We start from the raw sequence: 26,187 nt of genomic DNA, 5'->3' as shown, positions 1-26,187 counted from the left end.
CCAATCTGTGGCCTTGTGTAAGGACGTGTTTGAATACATTGCAAGCGGTTCAGAAAAGGCTGACTAGACTAATATCTGGAATGGGCCTGCTCCCAAATAAGGAAAGATTGGTCAAACTAGCTTAGAGTTTAGAGAATATGAGGAAAATTGATTGAAACATACGAGCTTCCAAGGGATCCTGACAGAGAAGATATGGAGTGTATACTTTCTTCTATCGGAGGATCTAAAACTAGGGATTACCGTTGAAACAGGGGGTCACCATTAAAGTGAGAGATGAAGCGCATTTCAGAGAGTCATATGCCTTTAGACTTCCCTTCCAGAAATGCTATTGGAAGCAGAGCCTTTTAATATTTTTCTAGTACATAGATTGGTTAACGGATTAGTCCCGGAAGTGGCGGCGCTTCGTGGGGGATGCGACCTTTTCTTGTCGTATCCCCCGTCTCCGTCTGCGCTGAGGCCTAATCGCGGAGCTGGCAGCCTCAAACTGGGACCGACCTCGAGGCTCCGGAGGCAGAGCCAGGACTTACCAATGAGGGGCTGACCGACTTCTAGGCTGTGGTGGCGTTGCGGCGGCAGCGACCCGACTTCGGAGTCTTGGAGGCTCGGCCGCGGGGCCAGTGGATTCGGCCGCGGGCCCAGTGGACGATATCGTCTGGAGCTCGCTGGTCCCAGGTTGGTGACCAATTCTCCAGAGCTCCCGCAACAACAGCTTCGTCCGCTGGACTGGAGGGTGGTAGCTTTGTCCGCCCCGGGCCGCGGTGTTTGAACCAGCCCGTTCGCGGAGCTCGGATTCGACCGCGGGACTTACCATCACCTGCCGGGGTCTCAGCATCGGAAGCCTGGATCGCCTCAACGCAGAGGGAGAACAAGGAAGGAAGAGACAAGGACTTTAAGACTTTTGCCTTCCATCACAGTGAGGAGGTGCCTGGTAGACTCACTGTGGTGGATGTTAAATCTGTGTTCATTGTGTGTTTTGTTATTTTATTCTAAGTTATGACTGCAAGGTTCGTAATTTCGTTCAGACTAAAAAATCTGAATGACAATGAAGGATACTTTGACGACTTTGAACTCAGCGGGTCAGGCAGCATCTCTGGAGGAAAAGAATGGGTAATGTTCAGACACTCTGAAGAAGGGTGCTGACCCGAAATGTCACCCATCCTTTTTCTTCAGAGTTGCTGCCTGACCTGCTGAGTTACTCCAGCACTTTGTGTCTATCTTTGATATAAACCAGCATTTGCAGTTCTTTATTTCTAGATTGGCTAATTGATTCAAAGATGCAGCGTGGAAACAGGCCCTTCGGCCCACCGAGTCAACGGCAACCGTCGATCACCCATTCACACTCGTTCTATGTTATCCCACTTTCACATCCACTTCTTACACACCAAGGGCAATTTACAGTGGCCAACTAAACCTAAAAACTTGCACATCTACAATCACATCAACCTTTCAACTGGAATTCCTGAGCACTTTGGAGAGTGGAAAATGCAAGGACAACAGTTCTAAACATAAATTTGCAGAGGATTTCCATTTGTAGAGGACTTCCACAAAATGGTCCTTCCTCATGGTCTCACTCATACATCATCGTGTATTGTCTTTCCGCTGACTGGTTACATGCAACAAAAGCTTTTCACTGTACCTTGGCATGTGACAATAAACTAAACTAAATAAAAACTAAATTATCCCTTTTTTTGAAACTTGACTTTGCAGTTGGCTGGAGATGCACCAGATTTGCACTTAAGTGTTATTTTGCCTTTAGTATCATGTACTCTGGAGCCAATTCAAGTCTTGTGTCTGTAATTATATCACCACATTAATATCTCCGCACATTATATGATGAATAGTAAAGAGACAACCATACTACTAAAGTGTAAATAGTAGAAATCAGCTCATCTCATTTAGAGTTGGAACGATGTTTCGTTATTTTCTGGGTAGTTTCACAATATGAATGTTGTGTTTCTACTTTATTTTCCAATCAAGGTGGACTGTCCATAGGTTTTTTTTTCTTGTGAAACCACAGCAGACATACACAGCAAAACAACCACTTTCCATTACCTCAGAGCCCATCGAACAATGTTAATTTCCAGTGGGAAGGCTTGGACATGCAACGTAAACCAGAACATCTCTGGAGTGTTGCACACCAATTTCTTGCCATTAAAATTAACAGGTAGAGTTAATTGATTTTACCTCTACGTGGAGAAGTTCAGAACTTGAGCACAAGTGTGTGCAGCTGAAGCTTTCTGAAAGTTCCTTGACACTGATCACTACATTTATTCCAACTGTGCTTAATGGGTAAACAACACATTGAGTATGGCAATGGAGGCGGAACCTCTGTATTTACCATTAGTGGTGTTGTAAACCAGATAGGGAAAATACAGGCGATTTTATATATTGTATTTGCTTCATCTCTTGGTGTTTTTTCCAGCACAAAAAACGATTTGAACAACTTTAATCTTTTTAAAAAGTCAGAGATGTTCATGAACATAAAACAGATAAATGCAGCACAAGAACAAGCCCTTTGGCCTACAATGTCTGCGCTGAACATGATACCAAGATAATCTGCCTGTACATGATTCAAACCCCTCCATTCCCCGCATATCTATGTGCTATCTAAAAGCTTCTGAAATGCAACTATGGTATCTGCCTCCACCATCAGCTCCACAGGTGTCCTCCAGCCAGGGCAGCCTTTAAATAACCTGAGATATATCCTAGAGGCCCTTTAGATTTCTCCACCTCAATGCCCTTTAAGAACCACATCTTAACCTCCTCCTTGATCTCAAACTGCCCTAGCATATTAATTCCCCCCACTTATCTCACTATCCTCCTGTCCTTCTCCCTGGTGAATACAGATTGAAAGTATTTGCTTTGCTCCTCACTGATATTTTATTAGTGCCAAGCACAAATTCCTTCCTCTAACATTGGGTGGTCCTACCTTCTCCCCTGGGTGCCCTCGTGTTTGAAAGCCTTGGGATTTTTTTTAATCCAACAGACCAAAGCTATTTTGGCCCTTCTAATTGGCTGCTTGAGTTCTTTCCTCTGTGACAGCTTTAGCAGCTGGTTCTGTCTTGGGCACTGGATTCATCAAATCATGTCCATGGGATCAATAATCACTATTTTCTCTACCAATTAACATCTTGCCAATCAGCACACTGCCAACTTTACTAAGGAAGTTCTCAGAGAGGACTTGCTGCAGGAAGGGAAGCTGTGATTGTGTATTTCAAGCCTCTCTGTAGAAGTTCTGAGTCATGAAAAAAATAACAAATGAAAGGCCATTAACAATAAACTAATAACTTCCCAACAAGCATGGCATAGCCTAAACTCCAGGTGGGTGCATGAATTAATTGCTTTTTTACAAATTTTTAGTGAGAACATTTATGACTCTTCTCCCCCCTCCCATCGGGCAAAAGGTATAGAAGTGTGAAAACGCACATCTCCAGATTCAGGGACAGTTTCTTCCTAGCTGTTATCAGGTGCTACATATGATAAGAGCATCTCCTTTGCGTGCAAAGCACAATGGATAATCCAATGTGAGGGTTTGAATCCCATCCTTGTCGCCAATGTCAGATCCTCATAGTAATATTGAAGTGATAAACACACTTCAAGGACCCTGAACTTAAACGCTTTGTTTTATTCCACCATTCCTTTACATCCCTCCGACATGTGTCCCCATGAACATTCTGACTCATAGTAACACGTGATACATTTAAATATGACATCAGTTACCATGACATCAGGCAACTGAATCATCCTACCACAACCAGAGAGTAGATCCTCAGACTATATTTGATCGGACTTTACTAGCTTTACCTTGCACGAAACGGTATTCCCTTATCATGTATCTATACACTGGAAATGGCTCGATTATAATCCTGTATTGTTTTTCCGCTGTCTGGTTAGCACGTAACAAAGGCTTTTCACTATACCTCAGTACAGGTGACAATAAACTAAACTGAACTGAAAATTTGTGACCATATTTTTTTTAACTAAACATGAAGTTAAATCCTTCCATACCCATCTTCCTTAAATTCTATTTTGTGTTTACACTTTCTTTAGCGTGTATCATCAAACATATTATAAATGGAAGCTATCCACAAATCAGAATATATAGGTGCAGGTATTCTACTTCAAGAGTATAGATATTATCTGCCTTAAGCATTGCCAACCTTTCTGACAGAAACAGGTATGGAAGAGCACTCACTGGCAAAACATACTTGGGAAATTATAGGCCTTGTACCATAACTCACTGATTTACACAGCTGCAGATTTAAGTTGTTTAAAATCATTCACTCATAAGACACATTGTAATCATAAAGATGCTTCTTTTACCATTTGACTTTCACCAGGTTAAGGTAGTGAATAATCAAGATTGTCTGATGATGAACATTTCATCTTCATGTACAATGTTAACTGAATTTAGCTGAAGAGAGTAGGACATTACAATTGGCCTCAATTTCCTGTCCATTATCAGTGCCACCTTGCCATTGTTGGAAATACAAATAGAAATGGAGCAAAGGCTGGATGGGAATGGCCCACTGGGTTCACAAGCTTGCTGTTTCTACACACTGTCTGTGTTGGAAAAAGTTCAAATAGAAAATACTTGTTTATTTAGAGATACAGCATGGAAATGTACCTGTTCGGCCCACTGAGTCAACAGTGACCATTGATCACCCATCCACATAAGTTCGATGTTATTCAAAATTCTCATCCACTCCCTGCACATATTTCAGGCAATAACTGAATAGATCCTTCTTTTGATCCCCATATACTGTACAAAACAACATTGCTTGAATCAAAGAAGATGGAGATACAGGAAACTGCGGATACGGGAATCCCGAGCAAAATACAGAGTGCTGGAAGAACTTAGCAGGTCAGGCAACATCTGTGGAGAGAATGGACAGAATAATTTTTGGGTCAGGACCTCTGAAGATGAGTCGCAACCTGAAATGTTGCCTGACCATTCCTTCTCCAACGGATGCTGTCTGATCCGTTGAGTTCATCCAGCACTTAATGTTTGAATCAATATCATTTCAAGCTAATAATGTTATTGAGTCACAAAACAAGAATGTTCAGGTTAAAAGTTAGGCAATGGACTCGGGGCATTTCTCTCTGGGCATCTTTGCTACCACAACTCGAGTAGACTTTAAATTACAATTCCATTTATATATCTGCTTTCTATGGCAGAGACCCCAAAGAGATTACATTTCAACAGTTCTAGCCTAGATGTAATAATAATCTACATACATTCTAACTTGTCCTCAGGCCGACCACCCTCCAGTAACGACAAGTAGCAAACTATATCCTTTAGCTGAACCACATCTGATGCATCAATGCTGGCAAGGGAGGATGTAACAGAAGGAGATGAGGTTTCTTGAATAATCTGTAGTTCAGTCTTTGTCTCAGAGTTTTGAAGTCCTAGAAAAGAAAATGAAACATATTTTCAAACAACTTTTGCAGATTTGCAAATTTTTACTTAACAAATTTAAGGAGAGCAGGAGTTTTTAAACAGTTTTTAAAGTCAATAAAAGCTGCCAGTTCATAACATCTCTCACATGGAAGAAATCAAATGTTGTTATTATAAAAATGATAGTACAGGGAAATTGATCAGATCAGCAAATCTGACATTGCTATACTCAGATTAGAAATGCTGTGTTTTGAATGATTAGCATTTAGTGCATTTTCCCTAATCCTTTTTACAGTTTCCTCCATTTCAATTATCCTGCATTCCTCAGCTACTTTCCGTTTAGACATAAACCCTAATTGATGTCCATCAATGCTTTTTAAAAACATTTTCACAGTAAAGCAAATATATCCTTTTTTTTAAAATACATTTTCAGACAATGCCAGGTAACAATTTCTATTAAAATGGAACCTTTGCTTTTTTATTAATGAATACTCCCAGTTTTAATAAACTGTCTGAAGAAGGGTCTCGACCCGAAATGTCACCTATTCCTTCGCTCCATAGATGATGCCCCACCCGCTGAGTTTCTTCAGCACTTTTGTCTACCCAGTTTTACTAGATCGCTTGTAAAATGTAACTGAAGCATCATTCAAGAGGATGGGTGGAATTGTAGGAGACATTCACAATTTGTTCCCTGATTTTGTTACTTCTAAAATTCCAGATAGTTGTAGCTACATTTTTGGATTCTGTACTGAATCCAATTTACTAGGATAAGTGAAAAAGAGGAACCATAACATTTTGTTTTTTGCAAATAGTAACAAATAACTGCAAAAAGGTAAGGACATTATGCATAAAGTGAAAGAAGGAACTGCAGATGCTGGTTTACACTGAATATAGACACAAAACGCTGGAGCAACTCAGCAGAGAAGGCAGCATTTCTGGATAGATGGAATGGGTGATGTTTTGGGATGAGACCCTTCTTCAGGCTCAATAAGGAAGTGTAAGAGATCAATAGAGGAAAATGTAGAATAGATCATTGTTAGGTAGGAGAAGGAAACAACAAAGCAAACAGATAAAATGTAATCGGGGGACAGTCAGACTGGTCAGAGAACTGGGAAAGGGGAGGGATGGAGAGAGAGGGAAAGCAAGGGTCACTTGAAGTTAGAGAAGTCAATATTCATACTGCTGAGGTGTAAGATGCCCAATGAAATATGAGGTGCTGTTCCTCCAATTTGCGCTGGACTTCACTCAGAGAATGGAGCCCCATGGCCAGGCCATTGTTCTGGCATGGTGTACTACATTGATGACTTCATTACAGAATGATCATGAGAAACCCATCAGAGAGCCATTGAACATACTCTTCAGACTCCTCACAGTGATTCAGCATAAGCAATCCATAGTGATCAAGAAATAAGTGGTTGGATAATATTAATATTATTTCAACCAAAGCTTCAGGCTAATAGGAGGCTTGTAAAATTATGAATCATTTTGAAACAGTGATAGAGGAAACACTATGTTCTCTCATTCAGGGATAAAGCATAATTTCTGACAGTAAATTAACTGGATTAAAAAAAATATATATATATATTACTTCCACAGTGTTCCAGCTAAGATTCCACCAAAACCATTACATTGTGTTATTACCCTTCAGATTTGCTACATTTTATTTTTGCATTTTATATATTTATTTCCAGGAGAGATTTTCTGAATTCACGTTCTGGAAAAAGGATGCATCTGATGGACGTCTTCAATACATTATTTTATATACTGCTGGTGTGTGCAGAAGATAAACAAGCCAATGATCAAAACTTAGTTGGGAAAATTCCCATTTGACAAAATGACCGATTAAACTGAAACTGGATAGAGAATTCAAACAGAAACGTTATTTCATGTTGTTTGCTGGTGTTTTTATGCTAAAGTTAATACTCTCACATATTTTAAGGTCAGCCCTGAGATCGATGCAGCTTTTAATGAATGAATGAATGAATGAATGAATGAATAAGTTTATGGGCCAAGTATTCACATACAAGGAATTTGAGAGTGATTTAAGAGAAACTAAGAGTGATGTTTCTCGACTCTGCAGAGGTCTGGTTCACTCGCATGTTTTTGGGATGTGGGAAGAAAACTGGAGAAGCATGAGGAAGTCCATGTGGTCACGGGAGAACATGCGAACACCACACAGACTGCACCCGAGGTCAGGATCGATGCCGGGTTTCTGGCGCTGTAAGACAGCTGTTGTACCAGTTGCGCCACCGGTTCTGTTCGGACAATATGATCACATACCTAGGAGTGCTTATGTTTTAACACAACCTGTTTAATGACCTTGAACCTCCTGGCAGTAGTGAGCTTCTACAAGATCCATCTACAGGTACCAGGATTGGATGTCTCAGTGGCAACCACTTGGGAGATGAGCTTAGTGCATGATGTGAACAAGTACAGCCTGAATGGGTCCCACCATAAGAAACTGGACAGCCAAGCCATATTGAATTGGCTGTGAAAGACATGAAGATTTCTAAATATCTAAATTTTTACAAAACATGATAAAAAAATAGGTTATTAAAAGAGCAACAATTAAATTAGATAGACAGTAGTATGGATATTTTACCAGTCTAAGTCAACCATTATATCAATACCCAATATGGATAGATTTCTGCTTGCTAATGGAATTAAGGGTTTTCACTTCAAGGTAGGATTAAAGTATAGATCATCCATAATCCCATTGATGTGATATGGTAATGATCTGTTTCTATACTTATATTCTTGATAAACAAACTACTTTAATTAGGGCATGCTTCATTGCTTTCCATCACCTAATATCAGTCAAAAAGAATCATTGTCGATTGATAGGTATTTTCAAACTTATATTAAACAAGATGGATCTCCAAAAACTCTGTATATTTCAATTCATACAAAAGGTTGAAGACTATATTGTAAAGTTGGTCATGAAGAAACAATCAACCATTGACCAAACATAACCATTCCAGGAATGAGAATGTGAAATAGAAATAATTATACCTAAAATTGTTTATTCAGATATAATTAAACCCCTAACTAACCATTGCCCCATCTAATATCACTAAAGTAGTTTATACTTTCTGCATTGTCAATAATTCCGCAAAATATTCAGACTTAAAGACTCCCTTCAATTAAAAAATAAATGCAAGCTATTTCACATTTTTTCCATCATCAAACAGCCAATGCTGCATCTCTATCATGGACGCTTTACAGCTTAATTTTAAAATGAAATTAAATATCATAAACAAAAAGTATCCATGCTCCCAGAGTGGAAATTTGCTTAAAGGCACTAACCATTAGAACACTGGGGAAATAAGGCAGCAGGTATTGCCCAGCCATTAATATCGCCAACACTTTATTTTGTCTGAAATTTCTAATCCATGTTTATGGAACAAATAACATTTCCATAAAGTGCATAAAATAAGCGTCAAATACCATTTAGAGTTTGCGTGTGCATGTTCCATAGAGTGTATTCATGAGAATTTGTGTGCAGCATAGATTTTATCAGTAAACCCTTCATTATAAATCTTCAGAAATTTAATGTAGTTTGTACAGAATGTCAAACCTTCCAGGTCTTTTGCACATAGAACATACACAGACATACTAACATGTACCAACCAAAGTGTTATGCACGCTGAAACATCCCTTATTTAAAATTCATTGATACATGGGCAATCCATAGCAGCACAGAACACTGATGCCAAAGCAAGTTAAGTTTCTTTGGCATAAATTAAAGATGGCCTGCCTTCAATATCCACTGCCATGGAACTCAATGCATGGATCATTTTCCAAGTCAGACCTCTTCGATTTTGACAGCCCTCCCACAACCTGCCCCACCTCACCACTACTGAACCACAGCCTGACCTGACCAACTTCACAATTTCTAGGATTTGTTTTTCACTGCACCATTGATAATAATATTGAGGAACCTAACAAAAGAAAGTGCCTGCAGTTGCTCCAGAGTGTACATCCCAGCAAGACTTCTGTGTCAGCTTGTTTGTATAGCCAGCATGCTGTGTGATTAATGAAGATGGAACATATCCTCTCTTCCCAAATCTGTTAAAACTGCAGCTGAGCAAACAACTTTCTGTTGATTCTGTATGGCCAGGCCCACACTAGACGCTGCAGGTAGCTGGGAACACGGCAACAAATTGGCTTGTCTTCAGCCATAGGGAAACAAAGTAGTGGAAGAACTCCATTTAAAACAAAACTAAATACAATACCAAATCTTGACTCCAATTAGTCATTGAAACTGACCCTTTGGATGAAATCCTGCTCCCCTTTGCGATGTGGTCTATAGATTTTCAGTTTAATTGCACCAGGAACTTTCAGGTTCAGTTCTTATTGCATGCTTGGTCCAAATGAGAATTCCAGGGATAATACCAGATGAGATTTGCTGGCCTAACATCAAAGGAACTATCAACTAAATGCAGTACCCAAGAAGCTGTGATACAATTGAAATCATTATGCAAACCTTACAGTAATACCAGTCTTATCTGGTTAATGGAGGTTGAGATTGTTGAAGGCAAATATTCTTAGCTGCAGAAATCTCAGAGAAATGTCCTAGTCCACAACTACCATTATAAATTATCTTCCCTCCATCCTCAGTACAGGAGTGGGAATGTTTTCTGATGTTATGGCATCCTGAGTTCTAGCTACAACTCGGTTAATAAAGTCAACAGTCTCCACATACACCAAGACCTAGCCAAAATCTGGAGGCATTAAGTGGCAGGTTGTATTCAGGCAATTACTATTTCTGAGAAAAGCGTAATATCTCTCCTTCGCATTCAGTTCTAATTCCCAAACCAATACTGTCAATTACCAAAAACTCTGCAAAAATGGTACATAAATACTGGGATTTTAAAGCAGGCCAGAGCCTCTATTCCTCACCCATAGCTTACGTCCTCAATGCATAAGTGAGATGGGATACTGTCTGCTTGCTTGGATGAATGCAGGTGCATTGAAGGCTGATGTATTCCAGGACAGTCTGTTTGATATGCAATCTTATTCAGTACCTTGAGCTTGAACTTGCTCATTCCAGAATCTTTTGAAAGCATTTTATATTATCCATTGATTGCATCTAAAAAAATCAATAGGGTTTCTTTGATATCACCTGAGAAAAACACCTTGAAGAACATAGATAATAAAGACAGAGCAATACAACCCTCTGAAAGTCTCAATATATTTTAGTGTGAGCTTGGGCAAATGATTACTACATTCATTAGCTCTGGCTTAATATTCTGAAACCCCCTTCCTGGAGGATGCTTTGGCATATCAACTGCATCAGTTCAAAGATGCAGCTCACATTACCTTCAAAAGGGCAGCGAGTATTGCACATACACATGGGTGCATATTACGCATGAACTATGGGTTGCAGAGCTCATTCCAATATTTTGGACAGGTTGCATTAAAAAACAAAGGGCAGGATGAAGAGCATGCAAACTGAAAATGTCTTGATTGCACATTTTTTTGTGAATATATAAACTGAAAAAAATGACAGATCTCTGCTGGGAGTTCATTGAACAGAGAGAAAGCACCTCAAGTGGGGAGGGTGGAAATTTGCAAAGGTAACTCCCTCTAGCCTTGTGCTTTCGTAGCATTCAATTGAAAGATGCTGTTGGGAATTTTCAACCCATTGATTGCTTACTGAATCTTATCCTCAAGGATACTGCATATATTTTTCAAAGGGAAGAAACATGAAACCAAAATAACCTCAATTATCATGGAGAAATTAGAGAAATGTAACATTACACTTTTGACGATCCTGATGCAGGAAAGTTATGCCCCTGTCCCACTTAGGAAACCTGAACGGAAACCTCTGGAGACTTTGAGCCCCACCCAAGGTTTCCATGCGGTTCCCGGAGGTTCCCAGAGGTTTTTGTCAGTCTCTCTACCTGCTTCCACTACCTGCAACCTCCGGGAACCGCACGGTAACCCTGGGTGGGGCGCAAAGTCTCCAGAGGTTTCCTAAGTGGGACAGGGGCACTACTGCAGCCCATAAATTAGCAACTCATTAAAATAAATTGAATATTTGCTTAAATTAAAAGAAACAATCTATAGGTATGGGGCTATTAGTCATTTATCAAAGTTCTGTGCTATGAACTATTTTTCAGCAGGATTTTCCTTAATTAGGAAATTTACATTAAGCGGAGTTGGTTTATCATTATGCCTTTCCACAGAGAGGTAGAAGCTAAATATTGCACCTTTAAGAAATGGAACTGCAATTGGTCAACTCTGGTTTTGTGACAAAGTTTCATTGTGAATTCAGAGTTCAGTTTACTCAATGCCGAGATGCCTCTCCAGTTTAGACTTAGACCAGCTCATGAGTATTAGAAAGGCGCTATATAAATCCCATCCATTATTTCGCATGTTTGCTACTGACCATTTTCCACACATTCTAACTGTAAAGATCAAATCCTCTTTTTTGAATACATGTCTCAACATGACTAAATCCTCATCTTACCCTCATGTAAACTATCCTTGATAAGTTACCCAAGCAACCACTAAATAAGTCTCACCACAACAATGTAGGTAGTCTATTTGGTCTCAAGGGCATTACAGTTGATCTGAACCTAACCAGTCAATATTCAGAAAGGTATTTCTAGCACAAGCAAACAACACTGTTCTCTTTTCACTTTCCAAAGCTAGGTCAGCAGCAGTGGTTAAACACAATATCAGAGTCAAACACACCAACCCACGGTCAAAGAATTGAATCAGCAGAGAACAAGGCTGAACCCAACAATAAAATTGTTCAATCTGCAAGCCTGTAATGGACCACCTGATAAAATCCCTCGGACATTAGAATGACAGCTGGACATCTCTCATATGTACAGTTCAGGTATCAAGATTTCTGACTTCTGATTGATGCCAATGGATTCCTGCAAATTGGAGCAAGAGCCAAACTTCAAGATGAGAATTCCGAATTAAATTCATAAAGCACATATTTCTGACCTCATTCCCAACATTAGATTTTCTTCAAAATGGCCACATACATACAGTTTGATTGTCACAGCGGGCTTCTATAATTTCATGAGTTAAAACCAACCAGAAAGTTTACAACAAAGACTTAATGTACTTTGCTCTCTAAAATGGACATCATTTCATTTGCTCTGTTTGTGTCAGCTGCCTTTATAAAACATACACTTCCAACAAAGCAAAACAATCTGGGTGCTACCACAATCAGCTGGAGCATCATAGCACCAGGCTCACAATCACATGGCAAATGTCAACACTTCTTGAACAAATTATATTCAGCAACATAATATCTCCAATATTAAATCGACCTCTTGGATTCAGAGGCAAAACATGACATGCACATGATTACATTCAATGTATATGACAACTGATCCAGACATCTTCATCACTCTTTTAAAATCTATTGCCTACCCCTTGTGCGGCTCTATTCCATCCTATCTAACTGCAGGCAGCACAGTTCAAGCACTAACTTGGCTTATCCTCTTTCCTTCACAACATTAGTAAGAGGGCTTTATAAATAACCAACGGGGGCCCAATAGCTTTTGAATCTCTATTTCTTTGGATGTTTCATTGGCAGACACTTGGGAAACTTCCAAATGAATGTTGAAGACTTCCAAAAATCTCCTCACTGTTGCATAGCATGATGTTTAATTGTTTGTGTGCGCCTCGTATAGTTAGATAGTTAGCCTGCCGGGCCATTTTTACTCCTTCTCACCATTGATGAAACGAAAGCCATTGTGCATAGCCTTTGCCAAGAGGGGGATGTGTGTGTGTGTGTGCGCGTCATTTTTAACCCAAAAAGGGTGGAGTAAGGTCAAATAGGAAATGAAAAGGCTTTAACTTCCAATAAGATCCCTATGTGCCTCAAACTCAGCCACATAAATAAATGTGTAAAGGAATAGTTCAGTCTTACAAGAAGGATTGATCATGAGGATCAGTTAGGGAAGCCACTTGCATTCCTCAACGGGGATTTTTATTAGCAATCTAAGCAGTATTCTCACAAGGAAAAGGGCTGTACATAATCCATAATGCAAATGCTTTGGTAGCAGCTCTTGCAGTCAGGAGGAACAGACATATTCCCTGCAGGATTAACAGGCTAAAAAAAAGGTTTTGTAATTAACATCTTCCCCAAATCCCCATTCACTCACAGTCTGTCATATCACCCACTACCCGCACAATCTCCCCTTTCCTCAATTACATTACCTCTTGCAATCGGCACTCCCCCAGTCCCACCGGCAGCCTAATAACTGGGACCACAGCCTTCTGAATTTTAACAGTCAGCCAAAGCTATCAATCTTGTTTGGGCAGAAATACTGCTGGGGATTAGGGTAGAAGAAACACGCATATTTTGGAGTTACAATTTCTTTGCAATAGGTGCTAACCTCAATTTATGGGTTTCCTATTCATAGCTTCTCCTAACCCTGTTCCTAAACCAAAATAAATAGCAAGTTCTTTGGAATTCTGGCACTATGTCTACTTCCAAGATGACCTTGAAACCCCACATCCAACAATATCACTTAATCTGACATTAGCATCATTCCCCACCCCCCAGCTTCTCTTTTCCAAAATATTTAATGTGGCAGATCTAAACTCAATTACCACAAAAAAACTTATTTTCCCCCAATTGGCTTCCTTCCCTTTACATTTTCTTCAAACTTGTTCCAAAATGTCCATACCAAGCTTAATTTGGCCATATGCTCCATACTTGCTGGCTTACATTCTCTCTCCATTAATGTACTCAACTTCATAATTCTCTCCTTCCCCTTGTTCCACTCGAATTCTGCAAAACCATCCAAGCAGAAAATACTTTCTGATCACTCTGATCTAGATTTTCTGTGCTTTGATTCAACCCTTCACCTCACCATTGGTACCAAACCTTTGTTAAGTTAGGCCAACACTTTGGAATTAAATCAGACATAATTGACCTGAAGCATTCATATTATTTCTCTCTCCAAATGTAATACCTACCCGTTGAGTCTTTCCAACATTTGCCATTTTTTTTGTGCATGTTTCCAGCATCTGCAGGATTTTTGCTTTGCTGTTCATTTACTGCTTCCTGGAACTCCCATGTTCATTTCTTTCAACTTTTATTACACACTCGACCAAGTGCAGACCCGTTGGGTCCTGTTCCCTCAACGCAATATTTCACCAAACTGGTTCCCATTGTGATGCCAGAGATCCTTGTTGTGACGCGAGTCACGGCAACCCTCCCCAACTGCGCAGGCTCAGCCGGCAAGTAATGACTGCGACGTTTTTAAAGTTCAAAATGGCAATAACTTGTAAAATATAAGATCAATGTGAACGCCCTTATCCCCTTCTCTATTATCCTCCTTCTCACCGCCCTCCACCAACCCTCCTCTGCTTCCTCCCCTCACCCCCTCCATCCCCCTCTCCTCCTCCATTATCTTACCATCCCTCTTCCTAACCCTATCCTCCACCATGTCCCCCAAATCCCTCGGCACTCCCTCCCCCTTCTCTTCACCCTCCCTCTTTCCCACTCCTCCTACCCTCCCCAACTCACCTCTTCCTCCCTCTCCTTTCCCCTACCCTCAGTCGCTCCCTCCCTCCCTCCATAACCCCTCTCCCCTCCGAACCCCCTCTCCCTCTATCTCCCTGATCCCCCACTCCTCCCTCTCCCTCCCTACCCCCTCCTCTCACTCAATCCCCCCTCCTCCCCCACACTCCCTCCTCACCTCCCCCACTTTCCCCTCCCTCCCCTCCCAACCCCCCTCCTCTCACTCTAACCCCCTGCTCCCCCACTCCTCACCCCGTATCCCAGCCCCACAATGAAAATCGCATTTAAAAAAAATGAAATTCTCAATAAATTTCTCAATGAAAATAACGTTTTTTCTTTAAAATAACCTAAACACATTGTTAGCTGTGGAAGAATTTGATTAAAACAGATTTTTTTTTAGAATAAAGTCAATGTCAATGAAAATTGCGATTTTTTATGTAAATGAAATTCGGGATCTCATTGTGACGTCAACGGCGGCTGACGGGCAGGGCAAGTGGAAAAGCGGGTTGAAAAGTGTTTTTTGTAAAGTTTAAAATGTCAATAACTTGTAAAATATAACATCAACTAAACTTGGTACTGCACATTGCAGGCAATGGTGAGCAAGGTGTGCCAAAAACTGTAGCGCTATCGTGTACCGTTTTGGCAGAGTTTCCAGAACTTATGCATACGCACGGACGCATGCACGCATACAAATAAACAAGATGAGAGTTTTAGTAATATATATAGATAACTTTCACATTTTCCTGAGAACATCTCTCTGTTCAACTCCATGACTTAAACTTCCCTCGACAGTTTTATACCAAATTCTGTAAAGTACCAGAGTGCATTTTGTTATGCATGTTCTATGCTGGGTTGGAATGCTGCAACCAGTACAGTTGTGCAACCATCAGGTGTGTGTTCAGTCATTCTGCAACCTAGATTAACGCCTTGATGTGAGATATGGAGATCAATGACCAACTTTTAGGACGGCATGCCAAGTGGAAGAGTAAGCTATGAGGAGGATACAAGACATGGATAGAAATAAAGATGCTCAATAATGTATTAAAAATGCTAAGCAAGCCTTGTGGAGCTGAGAAACAGAATTAACATTTCAGGCTCAAAAACACTGTGTATTTCAAAAGCTTTCTGATTTTATTTCAGATTTCCAGTGATAGCAGTTCTGGCTTCCCTTTAGAAATGCTAAAGGATTGGACAAATGTGGACTCTCATTGTGGGAAGGAAAGTCATTCTCTTTGGTAAGCAATATAAAAAAGCACATTACATTTAAAATATTATGCACAAGGAACTGCAAAGCAAGCAATGAGAAAAACAACACGTTATGTTGTAATTTAATGTAAAAGGACCGGTATAAACGAGTAAATTATGATTTAGGGTGTTGATGAGATCACACTTTGAGTGTCACAATTACGTTTAGACTCCCTTATAGAGTGAATGACACACTCGACTTGGAGGAAGGGCAACAAAATTCATTAGATTGACTCCTGGAATTAGGGAATTGATTCATAAGGAAAGACTGATGATTGGATCAGTGAATTAAATCTCCTTTCCCTCAAAGCTTGAAAAGTATGAAGTAATTAGGAGTCTGTAAAGGCTTGACATGGTGAATGATGGGGGAACATGTTTTGTTGGAGTCTTGAGTTAAGGGCTAGAGTCACAGATTGAGGGCTTGATCTTGACAAAGGATAATGTATCTTCATAATTCTTTACCAGAGGGCGATGGATACTCAATCATTAAGTGCTGGCAAAACTGAAATCAACTGATTGATTGATACAAAAAAGAAATGGGGAAAATGCAGGGATGCAGAATTGGAGGGGATGATCAGCCATTAACTTACTTAATGGTGGTGCAGATTGTTGGGTAGAAAACCTACTATTGCTTGTATCTGTTATCAACCTTGCTTCAACCTTTTCTGTAAACAAATGAATCATAACCTCTCTTACTCTCAGCAATTATCATAAATTGGGTCCTCAACTACATTGCCCAACTTGAAGAAAGATAGTTTATTTCTATCACTCAATTAAATGTCCTCATTGTATTTTATGCTCCAATGAAAATAGTCAATAGATCTTTGAGTTTCTGTGTATCATTCTATTCAAGCTTTATGAAAACAGAAATAGAGCAGACATACTGATTCAGAGCCCCCTATTGCTTACCCCCTGCATCGAGTGAAGGACTGCTGGAATTTCTAGCCTGCGATGAAGGGCTTGGAAGGATTGATTTGTTCTTGAATGACAGGAACAGATGCTGACAGAAGTCATCAGGCAGCTCGGCTTCCAAGAATGTTTTCATAAACAGTTTGAAGCCTTCAAAGTCGATTGGCTAGAGGTAAAGTAAACAACAGTTACTCTCAGAGAAAATAACGAAAAACTAGAAAATAGCTTGGATTTAAAATAATGATATCCATAATGCCAGGTGAAATCTAAGTTTTTCTAAAAAAGTGTTTCAATGCAAAATACTTCTATTGTTAGATTTAAACGTACATAATTATAACATAATATGTGATATGTATTACTTAAAAAAATTAAAAATTTGTAATTCTTTAAATGAAGTTGAACTTATGTTACATAATATAGTTGGGAAACCGCTATATATTTTTCTCTAACATTTGCTGTTTGTGAACCATTGTACATAAGTTTAGAATAGAATAGAATAGAATAAGAATAGAATAGTTTCTTTATTGTCATTGTAACATGAACCATGTACAACGAAATTGTAAAATGTCAGCCAGTCAGTGCACCATTCAAACATTTCTAAAAAGCTAACGATACATACAAGGTAAAATATTTAAAAAAAGATAAACAACTAAAATAAATATCATAAAAATAGCACGCATAAACACCCAGCCCTACATTCTTCTGTCGATTTCACAGTCTCTTAGTATGTATCGCCCCTGCGTTCCTTGGCGGCTACATTGAGTGCCTTTATAGCAGTGGGGTAAAAACTGTTTTTAAGTCTGTTTGTCCTTGTCCTTGTAGATCTGTACCGTCTGCCTGACGGTAACAGTTCAAACAGGGAGTGTCCGGGGTGGGAAATGTCCTTTATAATACTCTGGGATTTTTTGATGCAGCGGGAACTGTGTAAGTCCTCCAAGGTAAGGAGAGGGCAGCCGACAATCCTCTGGGCGTTGTCAATGGCCCTCTGGAGCGCTTTCCTCTGAGCCGCTGTGCAGCTGGTGTACCATACGCATACACAGTATGTTAGGATGCTCTCAATGGAGCACCGATAAAAGGACATTACTCAGCCAAAGATTTGGTAATATCATAACTACCTTATTCCATATTTTTCACAAAATGCATGGGAGGTATTGTGGTAATTTAGTTAGCAGCACATTTGCGACTGACACACTTTACCATATGTATAATCACATAATGCACGGATAATTAGAAAAAACTCCTCATTTGGGTTATTCACTTACACATCAAACACTGGAATTGCAGAACTCAACGAATGAGTCCACACAAATCGGCTTAGTAAGAATAACTTCCAATGTTTAACTTATCGATCAACTAATTAAACCTTTAGCCTCGCATCAATGGCTACTACTGGTCCAAGAAGCCAATATTGTGGAGGTTGAGGGTTTGAGAGAGACCCCAGCTGTTCACTGTCAATGATTTGGATGAGGAGGCCAAATTCAAATGACTTCAGGTGCCATGGCTAGGCCAAGTAAATGGAAGAGAATGTGGACGCGCAGAACATAATGTGGGAAAAAAAGTGTAGAAAAAAAAGTTAAGCAGAATATTTTTAAGTGGAGAAATATTGATAAGCGTTGGGGTTCAAAGGGACCTTGGTATTCTTGTCGATTAATCAATGAGAATTAACATGGATCTATAGTAAGCACTTAAGATGACAAACAATACACTGGCCTTTATTATTGGATAATTTTAGTATAAGAAAGGCCATATGTTAATCACTTATGGTGCTGATGACATTGCATGTCAAATGCTGATTGCATGTTTGTTCTCCTTGCTCACAGAGGACTATTGAGGGAATTCAATGAAGTTTCACTAGATTGTTTCCTGGGTCCTTTGGGGGAGAGATTCAACAGACTGGACCTCAGCTCCTGAGTATAGACTGAAAGATGATCCCACTAAAATGTGCAAAATTCCTATGAAGCTTGACAAGGTGGTTACGAGAATGATGCTCTCTTCTGAAATATTTTTGCTTTGATATTTAAGCTTCAGCTGAACAAACCTGAGGACTTCATTAGAAATTTTATGTATAAGGTGATGATATCCAACCATAACGCAGTCTTTCATTACTTTAATCCTTCTTCCAATGGAGGACACATTGACGCAGCGGCAGAGTTGCTGACTTACACGCCAGACACTCGACTTCAATGCTGACTACAGGTGCTGTCTGTATGGCGTTTTACGTTCTCCCTGTGACTGTGTGGGTTTTCTCTGGGTGCTCCGGTTTCCCCCCCATTCCATAGATATGATGGTTTGTATGTTCTGTAAAATGTCTGTAGTGCGTTGGATAGGACCAGTGTTTGGGTGATTGCTGGTCGGCGCCGACTTGGTGAGCCAAAGCATTTGTTTCCACACTGTGACGCTAATCTAACCAATTTGAAGAAAACAAAACAATACTATTCAGATATATCTCCAGGAGGGAAATTATATGACACATGATGATGTGTAATAACTAGTGCTTAACTTTCAAATCTTACATACTCCCTAGGTGAGCCCCTACACATTGTGTTATTCTACAACTTATTTTTCATCTCATTTTACTCCCTCTGAATTGATTTTAACAACTCTTCTTCTTCTGTCGTATGTCTTTTAGACCTGCAGCTCCGTTGAGGCGAGCCAGGCCAACGTGTCATCGTCCAGGTCAATCAGACCTCGTTCACCATTCGGTGGCCGGTGTTTGGGGCAACTGGTGACTATGTGCTCCACTCTCTGTGTTGGGTCCCCACACTCGCAGGAGGCGCTGTCCACGAGTCCCCACCTCTTCATCGCAACTCCATAGCGTCCCATGCCTGTCCTCAAGTGGTTGAGGGTTATCCACTGCTTTCGGGCCAGGGACGTCCATGGGGTCATCGATGTAATGGTGTAGCCTAGATGGTTCCGCTGACTTCCACTGGTCTCTCCATCTCGTCTTGACCCAGGCGGCCTTAGAAGCATCAGCCGGTGTTGTGCAGAGCAGCTCTTGGGCTTGCATGACAAAGTGGTGCCGTGACTTGAGGCACACTCATCGTGGTGTCTCTGTGACGATCTGATGGAGGAGGTGGGATTCACTGGTCTGTGCCTTTCGAGAGAGGGCCAGCGTGGATGCTTCTCGTCTGATGTTGGCTGGGGCGATGCCAGCGAGGACAGGCAGTTGGTTTACTGGGGTGGCTCGTAGGCATCCGGAGACAGTCCGCAGGGCGCTGTTGAGGGCGGCATCCTGCTTCTTGGTGTGAGGGCTACGGCACCAGACCGGGGCGCAGTACTCGGCGGCTGAGAACACCAGGGCCACTGTGGACATGCGCAGTGTCTTCATCGTGGCTCCCCATGTGGTGCCGGCTAGGCGGCGAAACAGTGCAGCACGGGCATTTGTCTTTGCCTTGGCACCTTCCAGGTGATGTTTGAATGACAACGTTCTGTCGAGCTTCACACCGAGGTACGTGGGGACGGGCTGGGACCATAACCAGGCATTATCCACCATGACGTTCCTCTCGCGGGTTGCCTCCCTGTTGTTGAGGTGGAACATTGATGATGTTGTCTTGCCCATACTGAGCTTGAGGCGCCAGTTCCTCAGGAATGAAGACAGGATGTCCATGTCTTCAGAGAGGACCTCTTCTGCTGCTCCCCAGGATGGCTTACTGAGTAGGATGGCCAGGTCATCAGCAGAGCCATACTTCTTTGACTAGGTTGCAGGCAGGTCATGGATGTAAATATGCACTTTGGTTTATTTGAAGAATATATTACGTTGAGATTCTCTCACAGAAACATAGGTACTGGGCTCTCATTATACTTACTCAACAGTAAATTCAAAAATTACATATGTGTATTATAATTAACCTGCAGATTTAAACCTGAGTGCACCACTCATGAAATCATCTGAAAGAAGCATTTTAATATACTTTAATATGAATAAGGATGATGAAATTGAGTTGTTTTAATAATAAGCAAGGTCAATAATAATTACAGTCCAATCTTGGCAATAATTGTCTTTCACTGGAAGATTTCTCAGTTTTACTTTGACCTTAAACGACTATTGGATCTGTTGTACAGCAAGCATTGGCCACATAAATGAAAGCAGAAGCATTTCTTCAACTGAGCCATAAAGAGTATAGAAATTGTCATGAGCTGTGGAAGAAATGGATATACACATTGTCATGGAGGTTTCTCAGTGCTGCTGAGATGGGTTTGATGTACTTAATAGGTGTTGAGAACATAAGCATTGATTAAGAAGACAGATGAAAGGGAAAGCAAGGAATTATTATGCATGAGTGAAAAGCAAAGAAGGTAAATGTTAAAAAACTGACAGGAGGTTGCTAGTGCTAAATAGCAATGAAAGGGATTGAATGAATAATAAATGGGTAGATGACTCAGGGGTAACGTCATAGTTATTACTGAAACACATCTTAGATTAAGGCAAGAGTGGAAGTTGAACATTTATCAGTATGTCGACAAATAATCTCTAAAACGTCTGCAGGTGTACGAGCGAGAGCATATTGACTGGTTGCATCGTGGTCTTGTTCGCAATGTGAATGCCCGGGAACAAGCAGATTACAAAAACTAGTGCATGCTGCTCGACCCATCAAGGGTACTAATACCATTAAAGGGATCGAAAGAGGGAGCTTTCTCAAAAAGGCAACTAGGATCAAAGTCTCACTGCACCCTGGCCATGCTCTCATTTCACTCCTACCATCAGGAAGAAGGTATAGAAGTCTGAAAATGATGAGCTCCAGTTTCAAGAACAACTTCTTCCCAACATCTAAAAGGCTTCTGAACTCTACAAAATACTAATTAAACCATGAATGTTGGACTGTCTTGGTTACATTAAGGACTTTGGGCTTTTTTGCATTAGTATTCTGGTTATTCATTTACTGATTTAAAAAAAAAATACTTGTTATCTATGAATATTGGGTTTGCAGGCCTGTGATGCTGCAAGTAAGATTCTCATTGTTTCATTGTCTGTAAATACAACAATGAACACTCTCTCAGTCTTTTGACACCCCCAGGTTCCAGGCTTGCAGCTGAGATGGAGGAATAATAATGGCTATCTTGAGGTGAGGAATTCAAGGAGATGATAAAGATAAATATATTTTTACAAAATTAATGGAACTAACATGAAGAACTCCCCAAGGAACACAAGGCAGGATCAGACAAAAAAGGAAGGTAACGTTAGAAACCAAGAAATCAGTTTTACTAAAATAGCCGAGATACAAATAAAACACGGAGGTGATAGTAAAGCTATAACCAGGGTGGCAAAGAGAGAGCATAACATGGTGTGAACAAAAATTAAGAGCATTCTTAATATATAAAAGTGAAGATTATGGCACAGTGGTGCAACCGGTAATGCCACTGTCTCACAATGCCAGAGGCACAGGTTCAATCCAGAACTCGGGTGTTTTTCTTTGTGGGGTTTGCATGTTCTCCCTGTAACTGCATGGGATTACTCTGGGTGCTCCAGTTTCCTCCCACATCCCAAAGACATGTGGTTTTGAATGTTAATTGACCTATATATTGCCCCGAGCGAGCAGGGAGTGGATGTGAATGTGGGATAACTGGCATGAACAAGTGTTCGGTCAGTACGGACATGGTAGGCAGAAGGGCCTGTTTCAATGCTGTTTTCTGCAACATTTTGCCCCAGCACCAATAGACTAACAGGCTAATTTAGATTTAGTACGGAATAATGAGTCCGATTCAGTTAGCTGAATACTATGTGCACAGCAGCAATCACAATGCAATTGAGCTCAGTGCAATGATTAAAAGGAGGAATGTGGAATAGTTGCTTTGATTTGGAGAAGGCTGACTTTAACACAGTCACAGTGGTTGGGAATAATGCTAATGGATAAAATCATAAAACAGCATTTGGACTCATTCAATAAAAGAACGTAACATGAATAAAGGATTAGAGTCAGAGTCATACAGTATGGAGACAGTCCCTTCAGCCCAACATCCACATCGACCAATGAGTCTCTTCTACACTAGTCCCACCTGCCGGCATTTGGCCCATATCCCTCTAAACCTATCCTATCCTATCCATGTATCTATTCAAATGTTTCTTAAACATTGTGATAGTACTTCAACTACCTCGTTCAGCATCTCATTCGGAACACCCACCACCCTTTGTGTAAAAAAGCTATCCTCCGGTTCCTATTAAATCTTTCCACCCTCACCTTAAACCTATGTCCTCTGGTTCTCGAATCTACTACTCTGGGCAAGAGATTTTCTGTGTTTATCTGACCTAATCCTCTTGTGATTTAGAAAAACCTCTATAAGATTGCCCCTCACCCTCCTGCGCTCCAAGGAATAGAGTCCTAGCCTGCTCAACCTCCCCTTTTGGCTCAGGCCCTCGAATCCTGATGTCCAGTCCACCACACAGTCCAAACGCCCCATCATTGACTCAATGTACACCTCACTCTGTTATGGAAAAGCATCTAACATAATCAAATACCTTTCCTATCCCTGTCATTCCTACTTCTCCCCCTCCTGTTCGACAGAAGCTACAGAAGCTTGAAAGTGCACACCAGACTCAGGAACAGTTTCTTCCCCTCTGTTGTCAGGCTTCTGAACAATTCTTCCATAAGCTAGGGTGCAGTCTTGAGTCTCCAACCAACCTCATTAAACTTTGTGTCTGGAACTATTTCACTACAATGATGAGAACTATAATCTACACATTGTATCTTTCTATTTGCTCTAAAGTAAAGTAAAGTCTCCTTTATTGTCATTCAGACCTTTCGGTCTGAACGTAATTCCGTGCCTTGCAGCCATACATGTAATAAAAATGACAAAAACACACAATAAACACAAATTTAACATCCACCACAGTGAGTTCACCAGGCACCTCCTCACTCTGATCGAAGGCAAAAGTCTTAAAGTCTTTGTCTACCTACTGTAGAGTACAGTTGGTAGAGTACAGTACAGTCTCTACCTACTGTACTTGAGTTTGGTTTGATTATATTCATGCAGATTTGAATGGATATTTTTGTACACATGACAATAATAAATCTAAAAGCTGAAGAAGGGTCCCGACCCAAAATATCATCTGTCCATTCCCTCCACAGATTCTGCCTGACACATTGAGTTTCTCCAGCACTTTCTGTTTTGATTAAGATTGCAGCATCCGCAATCCCTTGCATCTCTACTATGTTGAAATGTTCCCCATGTTTATATTTGATTGTGACAGGGCGGACAATCTAGATGATTTGACTGAGATCTAAGCATCATTTTTTTAAATAATTCTATTTATATAGAAATATGTATTTCTAATTAAAGTTCTCTAATATAAAATTCCATCTTTTTTTCAATAAAGAGATCAATCAATTAAACTCTCGATAGATGAACCACCAGATTGTAGTTTATTACATGTGGTTTTGTTACTTGCATATTACCTCCATTATAAAAAAAGTCACAAATATTTATTTTCAACAATATCTTTGCTGGTAATTCACTAGTCTGCAGAGGACGGCAAAGTGTTGCTGCAATAGAGTGTTGCCTAAAGAACCAGAAACCCAGGTTCGACCCTCGACCCTTATGGGTGTTGTCTGTACGGAGTTTGCATGTTCTCCCTGAGTGTGTGGATGTTCTCTGGGTGCTCGGTTTCTTCCCCCACGCTCAAAAGATGTGCGGTTTTGTAGGCTAATTGGCTTCTGTAAATTGTCTCTGGATAGAACTCATGTGTGGGTGATCATTGGTCAGCGTGGATTCGATAGGCCGAAGTACCTGTTTCCACGCTGCATCTCCAAACTAAACTATATTTTGGCAAATATTGTCAACATTAATGAAAACCTGCAGAAAATATTGGTTAAGGAAACCAATTATCTGCAAAGATGCATTGTGTGTAATTAATTCCCACATCATTAATATTTTTAACGACTTGTTTCTGAGACATTTGTAACTTTGCAGTTAAGTAAAATGCTGAAATCTATGGATCTGGAAGGCAGAAAAGGAATAGAAAAGAAAATACTTATTTTAGAAAATACTATAAGAAAATACTTATTTTCTCTGACCATTTTCCTTCTCCCCTTTCCAGTAGACAGACAATTGATTGTTGTATAACATCCACAGGTGTTGGTTCTCTGATGTGCATTAATTATTGATCAATCTCAACAGTGGGTATGAGCAGTCTATTTCACTGAAAGTGATTTTATCCCATGTTCAAAGCCAAAATCCAGCAGGGCTCATTGGACAACAATCAAAACACCAGTCTCCAGACACAGAAAACCCAAAACTGTTCAATACTAGAATGCACCAATTCTAATGGACTGAACAATTAACTCTCTCTATTACACTAGATTACCTCCTACTTGAATATTTCTAGGTATCTGTGATTTTTTACCCAAAATCTTCTCCATGGTATAAAAACAATGAAATAAACCCCTATTGTCCTTTTGGTGATCAGTGAACTGAGTCAGGGATTGAGCCTGGGCTTTTGGCTCAGAGGCTTACCATTAGACTCAACAAGCCATTGGTACTGTTGTTGAACATTATCAGTTTGACTCCTTGATTTTTACATCATATAACATGCCCAATTGTCCTTATGGCCAAGTAAACATTGGGCATGCTTCCACATTATACAGTCTTAAATGTGTAACACTTACTTGACTCAGAATATCCTCCTTCTGAATAGCAGTTTGGAGAAAAAGAGTAAGAAATAGGTTAGTAGAAGGATTGATATTTAAGTAAGTTAAACAAGAAAAGAAGAATGGAGGATTAGACACAATGGCAAGGAGTCGTGTGTTCATTTAAAAATCAAGGACATTAACAATAAGGACTGTTGGGAACAGATTTGTAACTACCAATAGTAATGCAAAGAATACAAATGCGTCAAACATAGGAAATTTGGGTCTGGCATCAAATTAAATGACAGGGATTTCTGGATTCTCTCCCCATTAGAAAGTCTACACCTTTATTCCTACCACCAAAATGCGTGACTCTATTCCTACCAGCATAATGAACTGCTGAAATGCATTAAATGCCCAGGCATAATTTTTTTACCCACACCAAGCACACTCAACAATTCTGAAGTTCATAGTTTTTCCATCTGTGAATTTTCTAAAAGTTATTTTTCTCCACATCTAATGTGGAATCACATCATGCTCGTTCTATAGTTCCCTTTGGACATGTTTGATAT

General features: G+C 40.2%; 1 protein-coding gene across 1 annotated transcript in view; it reads right to left on the bottom strand.

Annotated features, from left to right (window-relative positions):
* Positions 1 to 26,187, bottom strand: part of dgkb (diacylglycerol kinase beta) — a 568,450-nt gene that overhangs the window by 452,958 nt on the left and 89,305 nt on the right. The window contains exons 3-4 of the mRNA XM_033045582.1: positions 17,055 to 17,220; positions 5,239 to 5,409 (exon numbers count right to left, since the gene is read on the bottom strand). Of these exons, the coding sequence (XP_032901473.1) occupies positions 5,239 to 5,409; positions 17,055 to 17,220 (337 nt within the window). The remainder of the gene's footprint in view (positions 1 to 5,238; positions 5,410 to 17,054; positions 17,221 to 26,187) is intronic.

The sequence above is a fragment of the Amblyraja radiata genome, chromosome 2 (genome assembly GCF_010909765.2).
Source record: "Amblyraja radiata isolate CabotCenter1 chromosome 2, sAmbRad1.1.pri, whole genome shotgun sequence".
In the NCBI taxonomy this organism is placed as follows: domain Eukaryota; kingdom Metazoa; phylum Chordata; class Chondrichthyes; order Rajiformes; family Rajidae; genus Amblyraja; species Amblyraja radiata.
Note: the sequence above shows the minus strand (reverse complement) of the source record. Positions and strands in the feature narration are given on the sequence as shown.